We start from the raw sequence: 11,212 nt of genomic DNA, 5'->3' as shown, positions 1-11,212 counted from the left end.
AAAGAAATTTTGGCGGTGGGGACGAATAATATTTAGTGGGCCAACAAATTAATGTGCTGTTAAATGGGCCGATATTATGCTTTCATTACAATTCTGATAATGCCACATCAATTTTGGCTTATTTCCACTTTACATCCTAAAAATATTGTATTTTGGCAATTTGAACCCTTAAGACTATTTAATAGTAGTTTGCACCCTCAAAATATAATAAGGGGTAATGGCAAATAGGCTCATGACAAGGGCACTTAATTAAAATAGGGACATCCAGCTTTTTTGTCTTTCAAATAAATCCACCCCCATTCAAACTTATTTGCAAATAAGGAAAATCCTTTTATATATACCAAAATTACCCCCAATTCATTGAAACCCAATTCAACTCCAATTTCATGATTTACACCCCAATTTAGCCCAATTTCATCAATTAACCAATTTTAACCCTAATTTCAATTTTGACCCCAATTTTAACCCTAATTCTTATCAATTCCACCCATTATGCTCTAACTTCCTTAATATTACACATTGACCCCGGATTTAAACAAATATATCACATTAACCCCCCAAATTTTTTTTTTCGGAAAATATTTTTTTTTTCTGAAATGTTTTTTTCCCGGCCAGATTCCGGCGTTGACCACCGGAGACCGCCGGTCTCCGGCGTTGAATTTTTTTTTTTTTTTTATAATTTTCTTTTTTCTTAAATTTTTTTTAATTAATATTACTGTCTTGGCTGCTAAATTACTGTCTCCGGCAGTTATTTAACTGCCGGAGACAGTAATTTAGCTGTTAATTGACTTTTTTTTTCTTCAAAAATATTTTAATTAATATTACTGTATTCGTTGCTAAATTATTGTCTCCAGCAGTTATTTAACTGTTGGAGACAGTAATTTTAACTGTTAATTGACTTTTTTATTCGTAAAAAAATATTTTTAATTAATATTACTGTATTCGCTTGCTAAATTACTGTCTCCAGTAGTTATTTAACTGTCGGAGACAGTAATTTAACTGTTAATTGGCTTTTTTATTCTTAAAAAAAATGTTTTTAATTAATATTACTGTATTGTTTGCTAAATTACTGTCTCCAGTAGTTATTTAACTGTCGGAGACAGTAATTTAACTGTTAATTGGCTTTTTTTTCATTTTTTTTCTTAATTTTTTTTTTAATTAATAGTACTGCCTTATATGCTAAATTACTGTCTTCAACAGTAATTTAACTGTCTTAGACAATAATATTAATAATATTACTGTTCGGAAAAATAATATTCATAATATTACTGTTCGAAAAAAATAATATTCATAATATTACTGTCCCAAACAGTAATATTACTGTCTGAGTCAGTAATTTAGTAGCTAAAACAGTAATAATATTAACTAAAATATTTTTTCTTCTAAGAAAAAAAAATTCAAAAAAAAAAAAAAGTCAACGGTGGTTGACCGACCGGAAAAAAATTCAGGAAAAAAAAAAAAAAAGTCAACGTCGGAATCTGGACATTTCAGAAAAAAAAATTATTTTCTGAAAAAAAAAGTTTTGGGGGTTAATGTGATATATTTGTTTAAATCCGGGGTCAATGTGTAATATTAAGGAAGTTAGATCATAATGGGTGGAATTGATAAGAATTATATTATTGAAGGTATTTTAGATTACAGACATGGGGATGGGCTTAATTGAGAGACTGTTTTTTTTGTGGATCAAAATGCATTTAAGTCCCATGTGATGGGCCTTTTTGCCATTTGCCCATATAATAAATCATTCACAATTTCTCCTGTTTGGAATTTTTGAACTTAACGAGGACAATTCTTCTTAATACTGGTGTTTTTCAGTGAGAAAATAAATCGCACGAAATCACTTGAAAATTAGTTTTTATATAACAAAACAACTTATTTCTAAATATGTTTCCATCAAATTATCCGAGAGGTATGTGTTTTACTATTCCAGTAAAAAGAAATTGATATAATTAATCATGGTAAATCTATTTTTCAATATGTTTATGTTAATCGGCAGCGTCGAGTTAAAAAAATAATCCCGACAAATATTTTCATAAATTATAATAAACGGTATATCGATCGAATGTTGAAAGAAATATTATGAGATCATGTTTTATAAGGAAAACATTAAACTTTAAATTAAGTTAATGAGTAGTTCTTTTATTAGTTGTTCATTTGAGCACCAGTTCTTCAGCTTTAAAAAGAATAATAATAATAATAATAATAATAATAATAATAATAATAATAATAATAATAATAATAATAATAATAATAATAATAATAATAATAATAATAATAATAATAATAATAATAATAATAATTGTACAATAACAATAACAATAACAATAACAATAATAATAATAATAATAATAATAATAATAATAATAATAATAATAATAATAATAATAATAATAATAATAATAATAATAATAATAATAATAATAATAATAATAATAATAATAATTATTATTATTATTACTATTATTATTATTATTATTATTATTATTATTATTATTATTATTATTATTTATTTTTATTTATTATTAGTAAATGACATGTGCATTGGACGTGGTTCATAATGATTTGAAAATGTCATTTATATATTATCAAAAACATTATTGAATAAAATCAATATTTTACAAGCTATGTGAAAAATATTCAGTAAAAATCTAATCAATTAAAATTAGGGGTTTTTGTGTATAAGTCTTCAACCAAGCATCTTTATTATTCTAGGTTTGGGGGTTATATCTCTTCCACCAATAAGTACATTCCTTTAATATTTATTATTATTATAAATAAAAGAAATATTCATATATATGCCAATATCACCCCCAATTCATTATACCTAATTCTTAATTATAACTCCAATTTAATCAATTTTGTCCACAAAAATCCCATTTTGACCACAAAAATTCAATTCGACTTTTTTTTTTTCAAAAACTTTTTTTTTCAAACTTTTTTTTTTTGCCGCCGGATTCCAGCGTTGACTTTTCGATTTTTTTTTCTTTTCTTTTTTTCTTTTCTCCCGGATTTTTTCGCCGGTTTCCGATGTTGACCGGCGGTCTCCGGCGTTGACTTTGTTTAGTGTTTTTGTAATTCTTTTTTTTTTACATCCGCCGGTAAACGTTGACCGTAATTGTGCTGTCACTGACAGTAAATTAACGTAATTATACTGTCAATGACAGTTAATTAACGTAATTGTACTGCCATTAACAATACATTTATGTAATTGTTCTGCCGTTGACACTAAATTAACGTATTGTTATTATTATTTTTTTATTTTTTGTTATTTTTTTTATTTTGTTTGATTTGTTGACAAGTCAACGTAATTATATTACTGTCGTTGACAGTAAAATAACTGTAAACGCAATAATATTACTGTCAACAACATCAATATTATTATTTTTTTGGGTTTTTTGTTTTCGTTTGAGTTATTCACGGAGTAACGTATTACTGTTTATTATTGTAATATTACTGTAAACACAATAATATTACTGTGGTTGACGGTAATATTAATGTTGTTATAGTAATATTGCTGTCAATCACATCAATATTATTATTTTGTTTGGATTTTTTTGTTCGTTTGGGTTATTCACGGAGTAACGTAATAATATTACTGTCTATTATTGTAATATTACTGTGGTTGACGGTAATATTACCGTTGTTATAATAATATTACTATCACTCACAGTAATATTAATTCTTTTGGCTTTTTATTATGTTTACATTTGTTGAACGGTCAACATAGTAATATTACTCTATTACACAATAATAATGAGTTTTGTTGTGTTAATATTACTGTGCTAGAGATTAATATAGCAATATTACTGTGTTAAACTTTAGTTTAGTTAATTTAATTGTGTTTAACAGTAATATAGTTAATATTACTGTCAATCACAGCAATATTACTGTTTAAACGAAGAAAAAAATGTTACAGAAAGAAGAAAAAAAGAAAAAAAAAAATTAAAAAGTCAACACCGGAGACCGGCGGCAAAAAAAATTGGGTCAAAATTGAATAATTTGTGAAATTTGGGGTCAAATTGAGGTTAAATTAAGTTAAAGATGAAATTGGAGCATATTAAAGTATGATGGGCTATTCTAGTCTTTTATAAAAATTTGGACCATGTATGGACTTATTGATAAAGAAGTTTTTTGTCTGGATCTCTTTTATAAATAAGTAGCCATTGATGAGCTTATTTGTAATGAGCCCTTAAAATTATTATAAAGCACTAGTAATTAAGGACGTAGTGTTAATTAAGATTTAAATAGTAATGTAATAATTAATACCTCTCTTCATATTAGCCTTTTTTTAGAGAAATTTTACAAACACCCTCGTATGACATTTACAATTAAGGAAGGTCTATTTGTTTTCCATTTTCAGATAAATCTTAATCTATAATTATTCTTAAATTATGATAATACAATTATGCCTTCATAGCTCTATATCCCACGATCAATTCATTTTTCTCCTCCTCTTTCTCCTCTAACCCCCTCTCCACCCACACTTTTTTTTTTCTTTTGAAGTTCTAATAGCAAAATGAGAAATTAAAAATGATGATATTTGCCTAAAAATAATATTATATACATGATTTATTTGCAATGGATTTTAATATATCAAATAAGACTTTCTGAAACGACTATTTATTTCAATGAAAGGTTCACGTTTGATTTTTAATCTTTCAAAATATGATATGGAATGACAAACATGTTCAATTGAATTACACGGTTCATGAATTTCATTAATATAATGTCAAAAGTTATTAGAGTATGTACGTAAAGGCTTTTGATAGAACAATTCAATAACGATTTAATGCATTAATATAATTACATCATATAATAACTTATTATCATAGAGGGCATAATAGGAGCTAAAAAAAATTAAGACGTAAAAAACATTCATTTGAATTACACGGTTCATGAATTTTGTTAATATGACGTCAAAAATTATTAGAGTATGTACATAACGGCTTTTTATAGAACAATTCAATAACGACTTAATGCATTAATATGTATACATTATATAAATAACTTAGTATTGTAGAGGGCATAATAAAAACTACAAAAAAATGAAGAAACAAAAAATATTCATTTGAAGTACACGGTTCATGGATTTCATTAATATGATGTCAAAAGTTATTAGAGTATATATGTAACGGCTTTTGATAAAATAATTCAATAACGATTTAATGCATTACTATGTATACATTGTATAATAACTAACTCTAACCCTCAGTATAATGAGAGTAAGGTACATACACCCCCTACTGAGCACCCAACCCATAATGATAGTGAATGCTCTTAATTATAAAGATCTATTGCCTCACGTGATCTGGCAAGAGAGAAGGTAAACTGTAAATGTATTTGGAAACTAGTTTGACTTAAGGAATCCTTTAACATTGGGTCATGGACCGATATGTTTTTTCATTTCATATAAAACCTACAAAGTAGGCTTGAGACGAACCCTACAACATAGACGCTATTTATAGGAAAGACAGGACATCAGTTTCTTTAAGATATTCTCTGGTTCCTAGTTGCTATAATTTCAATCAATGTGGCCGACCGACATTTGTTTGTTTTTTAGAGAAACAGACGTCAGCAGAGAAATCGGCAGTAGAGTTGCACAAATTGAATTTTTACAATCCGAAGAAGTTAAGATTGTTGGGGTAAATATGCTTCAGCTATCTCCTATTTGACCTTCTTTCGCAACCTAAGGCCCATAAAAATCTCCGAATGGGGTAAATGGGCAGGTGACACAGTAATTGTATTTGTGTGTCAATATGTGGGGAACTGGCTACAGAGTGCCTATGAGGTGGCTGCAGGACTCCTAGTGTGCCTTCATTTTATTGTAATTTTATTGTAGTTTTCCAACATTATTGATGGATTAGATGACCTTGGAGTGAGCGTTTTTTTACCACCATGTTAGAAGTATGTTGCACGTGGGTGCATAATATCCAAATCTCATTCCTTATATTGTCGTCGCGATATCTGGTTGTTTCCAAACAATTAAACATTTTGGTCAGATAAATAAGGAGAGACAGATCATGCACAACAACTCCCAGCTAGCTAGCTAGATGCATAAGTGCTAGCTAGGGTATGGGTGCTTTTTTATTATCTTTAATCTAGGCTGGTTTGGCTCTAACAAATGCATGGCCCAAGTAGTCTGGACCAGTTTGTCTTTAACAAATACAAGACTCAACTAATATAGAAGCAGCAACAAAGAGTCCACTTGTAATTGCACACGTGGGGAACAAACATGACAACCTAAGAGAGGTGTCATGAATAAGGTGGAAAGTCTGCAGACTACGAGCCCACTTGGGGAACAAACATGACAACCTAAGAGATGTGTCATGAATAAGGTGGAAAGTCTGCAGACTACGACCACCAAATCATCTCATGGTCACCTCGTCACCTCGCTCTAGAACTTTGAAAGAGTATAATAACCTCGCCATATGTTAGATGTAAATACTTACACGCAAGTGCACGGATCGTACAAGTAATAAAGTAGATTTTTAAGTCCAAGTATCGATCCCACATAAAATATTTATTTATCTAATCTTAGATGTTAAATTATACCAATTACTATCAAGCCCACCCTACACAGTAGACTTTAGTGGAAATAAACTAAATTAAACTAAACTAATTAAAGCAAATTAAAAAGAACAAAAGCAAGAAACAATTTAAAAACGAAGATTTAATTAGAGAAAGCAAGGTTAGGATTCTAATCTTCCCCCTATGTGATTATTAATTCCTCAATTCCTTCAATTATGCAAGTAATTAACTCGGATTATTAACCTGAGATGCTAAATTAATCATAACCCGCTCCACGTGTATTACGATTCTAATACTCTAGATTCAATTATTGTACTCATACGCAATTAATTTAGAACACAACATTAAGCACAAATCTCAATAATGGCTACCTAAGAGATTAATTATATACCTATGTTAATACCACAAAGGCTCTTCTACCACAGTTCTAATTGTTAACCCGATCTTCCGATTCATACGATTAACAATAACATAAAAACACATAAGGTGATCAAGTTCATGCACTTAATAAAACAAGTAGAAAAAATAATTCGGAATTAAAACTTGCATAAAATCATAGAATTGGGTTCATAAATCCCATATAGCGTTCAAAATAAAATCCAATTAAAAGAGTTAGCTACTCATGATTAAAGTCAAAACAAAATAATAATTCATGAAAAGATAAATTATGCTTGTAGTCTTCGAATTCTTCGTTATTGCTTCTTTGCTCTTGAAATTGCGTAAAAGATAGCTCCATAATTGTGTGGTTGACTTGGTCTTGTATATGGTGGAAAACTTGGAGAAGAAGGTAGTTTCCTTGTGTAATTAGAATTCCTTTACTGCGTTTCTACGTCTTCTCGGACGGCCGTCTGGATTTCCAGTCTCAATTTCAGAGACTTTGTTCTCTCATGAAAACATTCGGACGACCGTCCGAAATCCTTGTGTATTTCTCGGACGGAGTTCTTCTCTTTTCACCCATATTTTGTCCAAAATTGCAGTTTTGACCCCCCATTTATCCAATTCTTCAATTTGTACCTAAAACACAATAAATCAACATTTTAAGCACCAATTGTCAATAAAACACACCAAAAGCTCCAATTTAAAGGTACGATTAAGTGTAAAAATATACACTTAACACCATATAAAGGATGTGCGTTGTTTAACCTCGCTAAATGGCATTAATCTCATCTAAAGGTAGCGAATGGACCGTAGACTAGTGGGAAGGGACATCTGGCAAGACATGATAGGTGGGCGGCAACATCGTGAACCACTACGAGCCTTCCACGTGGCCAGATGGGACCCGTGGGGCTCATAATGTACCAGTATAAATAGAACCTCTCATAACAGTCTCAAAGTTGCCATTCCTAGATTAATACATATATACTTTCATAGAACTACATATTCTTTCCCTGTGATTATTACATTCCGACTAACTTAACCATCAGAGTGCTAACACCGGAAAAATTCCATCCGGCACTCCTTTTTGCAGTTGAGCAGGTCTCGAGAGCTAAGCCCCCGATCGGAGAAGGTATTGTTTTGGCTCATTAAACCCCAAAGTCCATATCATTAGAGCCCATATACCTATATAGTCCATATCCTGTTTGGCCAATCAGGCTTCATCAATCTTAGTTGTTGTTATCTAGTTTTATTTTAATTATGTTTTATTTTATAATGTGTTGTCATCCATAATCTAGAGACACATTTGTATTTAATTTATCACGATGGGTCGGATTAATATTTCGAATCGATAAAATCCACGCAACTGATGATAGGATCAAGTCCAAGAATTATTAGATACAAACGAATACTGATACAGAGTAAATGTAGTCATGTACATACAAAACAAGCACTTCAAATCCTTAAATGAGATATCTGAATGTTTTCGACATCAAGTTTGTCGAAATTACCCCTATTTCGTGTAGCACGAAACTTGCCCCAGTTATAGGCCTTGAATTCGGCAGTATTCTCCACATTTATTAGCTCCTCCAATGGCTCAATCCATGCGTAATGTGACGGATACAAGAAATAAGGAATCGAAAGCCTTTCCTTCTCAGAGTTCACCACTGCTCTGTGTTCCACGCTCTCGTACTTATCGTTGCTCCAAACCTATACATAAATGTAAACATCAATATATAAATGAAGTTTAGAACTATAATCCCGAAAATATTGACAAATTTGTCCTAGGAATCTCGTTTTATGTTTAGTGAAGCTTATTTCAATAAACTTCATTTTCTGAAACTTGTAAGATGTTAGATCCTTGTGTGTTTTTAAAACAGCTTATAAACTCTCGAACAACTCATTTTTTTAATTCTATAAACTACTCCGAAAGGAAAAAAAAAAAAAAAAAAAAGCTACTAAACACCTAGTGAAAACGCTCTATCTTCAAACTTCAAAATCTGTTGATGTTAATTACCTGAATTATATCGCCTACGTTGACAATATAAGCATCGGGATTAGGTTTGACAAGAATCCATTCTCCATCGGTTTTTCTCTTAACTTCAAGTCCGGCAACATCGTCTTGAGCGAGAATAGTTAATACACCGGTATCTTTGTGCCTACCGACACCAAGAGCTAGATGAGGAGCGGGACACGGTGGATAGTAGTTGAGCCTCACTCTACTTGTTTGATTCTCGAAGAATCCATTTATAAGCCTATCTTTCGGTAAGCCCAAGCTCAAGGCTATGAGCTCGAGTAACTTGAAAGCTAGTTTCTCCATTTCTGCAGTGTGCTCTTCACATGCCTCCCTTTTAACACATGAAAAAAATCTTTTCAATAATCAATGTGAGTATATATTACATGCACCATGTAGTGCCATATATCAAAGCTTTATTTCATCTGGTTTTGAAATTCGTTTCACTCAAATAATACCGTGTTTGCTAAACTTTTCAAATTTGCGTCCAAATTGTTTTGGGAAACAAAAAAATTCCAAATGTTTATCTCGCCTTCTGACATGATTTCAATGTTATAGTAACACATGTATTCCTTAAAATGCAACGTTACATTTTTTTTTGAAAGTGAAACGAGGCTCATAATATCGGTTCAATAAAAGCTCGAGACTTTTAATTGTTGTAGAACTAAATAACTTTTAATTCGGTTCAATAAAAGCTTATGCAATGTAGATATAGACATGAAAAAATCGACAAGAAACCAGTGGGGAATCCAGTGTAGGGTCAGAGGGGGTCATGACCCCCCATCAAACTTGATTTTTTTTACTACTATATGTATATATAATTTATTGCATTCGTATTGTGCTCTTATAATTTTTAACAATTTAGTTTTATATAAAAAGTAAAATTAAGTATTTGTAATTGATGTTTATTGAAGTAAACATAGAAAAATAATAAATGAGTCTACTCAAGCCCACCCTCAATTGAAAAAGGAATCCAGTAGATTATATCAGTATATTTATTTAGTCCACCCAATTTTTATTATTTAGTTCACCCAAATTCCGAATTAATGCAAAAACTGTCATTAATATCTTATTTTCCTATCTTTTGGTTTAAATGTACCCTCTAGTAATAAAATCCTTGTTTCGACACTGCAAGAAACTCTTAAATTTTGAAATGATGGCTACCAACATCTATTCTAACATATCAATAGTTGAATTTTACTATTAACATGTAGAAAAAAAAAAAATGTTACCCGACTCATTATATTCATAATCAATATGCATAATAAAAGTGGTTGCAGAAAATCACAGAAATTACATAAATACCTGAATTTAGGAAGATTAGGAGGCCACTTATTGCACAATTCAATCAGGTGAACATCATCAGGTTCGTGCGAAGACGGAAAAACAATCGGATCAATAACCGCAAAATCGAAAACTTGTTTCCAATCCCTTACGTTCTTCGTGTGCTCGCTGTCATAATACCCGAAAGGGTTGCCCTTATCCCTCCCCACCTTCAACTTCTCCTCTTGAGGCAATGCGAAGAATTCCCTGGAAGCTGATTCGATTCTTTTCCGGAGTTTTGACGGAACACCGTGATTGATCACCTGAAAAAATCCCCACTTCCGGCACGCGCCGCCTATCTCCGCCACTAAATCGGGCGGCGGCGGCAGTGGAGCTTTCAGCGGAGAGAGGTCGATTACCGGGATGTTTTCGGCTTCGATGGGGTAGGGTTTAGGCCTGTGCTCCAGGGGTTGAATGAAGGAAGGATCCACTTCTCCCATGGCTGAAAAGAGTAGAGTTCGGAGAAAAAAACAGCAGCTGGCCTTTTAATTTGTTTGTACGATGATGTTGTCGTGTATTGGCTGTTTGTGAAAATGCATTGCATCTGGACACTTTTTCATACATAGTGAAACATGCATGTCTTTATATGTATATGTATGTCAGTATGTGTATATATCTGATCATAAATAATTGGGATTGTGATGAGGATCTTCAGTTGCATGTATTTCTGATCATAAATAATTTGGTCTTACGTTCATAAAACATACATTTAGTCCATCATGTTTCATATATTAAACGTTTTTCAATCTATTCCGTCAATTTTCTATTAAAATTTAAAACTAATGGAATTAAGTATGTGTCTATCACTGTCTTAACTGACGGGACTAACTGCAAATTGACGGAAATGACCAAAAATATTCAATGTATGACACATGAGGGACCAAATGTGGTTTTTTGTAAAAATGAGAGACCAAATGTGAAATTGAAACAAACTTGAGGGATGCAAACTGTAATTTTTCCAAAAGATATCCT

The 11,212-nt window shown here is 31.3% G+C and overlaps 1 protein-coding gene across 1 annotated transcript; it reads right to left on the bottom strand.

Annotated features, from left to right (window-relative positions):
* Positions 1–8,270: 8,270 nt before the first annotated feature.
* LOC105960307 (protein DMR6-LIKE OXYGENASE 1) lies at positions 8,271–10,968 on the bottom strand. Its single transcript, XM_012984474.2, has 3 exons — positions 10,223–10,968; positions 8,921–9,251; positions 8,271–8,613 (listed from the first exon to the last, which is right to left on the bottom strand). The coding sequence occupies exons 1-3, from the start codon at positions 10,678–10,680 to the stop codon at positions 8,359–8,361; spliced, it is 1,044 nt and encodes a 347-aa protein (XP_012839928.2). The 5' UTR covers positions 10,681–10,968; the 3' UTR covers positions 8,271–8,358.
* Positions 10,969–11,212: the final 244 nt, after the last annotated feature.

This window comes from Erythranthe guttata, chromosome 14 (genome assembly GCF_056151865.1).
Source record: "Erythranthe guttata isolate IM_541 chromosome 14, IM_541, whole genome shotgun sequence".
NCBI classification, from domain to species: Eukaryota; Viridiplantae; Streptophyta; class Magnoliopsida; order Lamiales; family Phrymaceae; genus Erythranthe; species Erythranthe guttata.
Note: the sequence above shows the minus strand (reverse complement) of the source record. Positions and strands in the feature narration are given on the sequence as shown.

Excerpts from the sequence above, each read along its gene's own strand:
- LOC105960307 (XM_012984474.2), bottom strand. The coding sequence starts at position 10,680 with ATGGGAGAAGTGGATCCTTCCTTCATTCAACCCCTGGAGCACAGGCCT. Across the intron at positions 9,252-10,222 it reads CCTAATCTTCCTAAATTCAG|GGAGGCATGTGAAGAGCACA; the intron begins GTATTTATGTAA and ends ATGTGTTAAAAG. Across the intron at positions 8,614-8,920 it reads ACGTAGGCGATATAATTCAG|GTTTGGAGCAACGATAAGTA; the intron begins GTAATTAACATC and ends ATTTATGTATAG.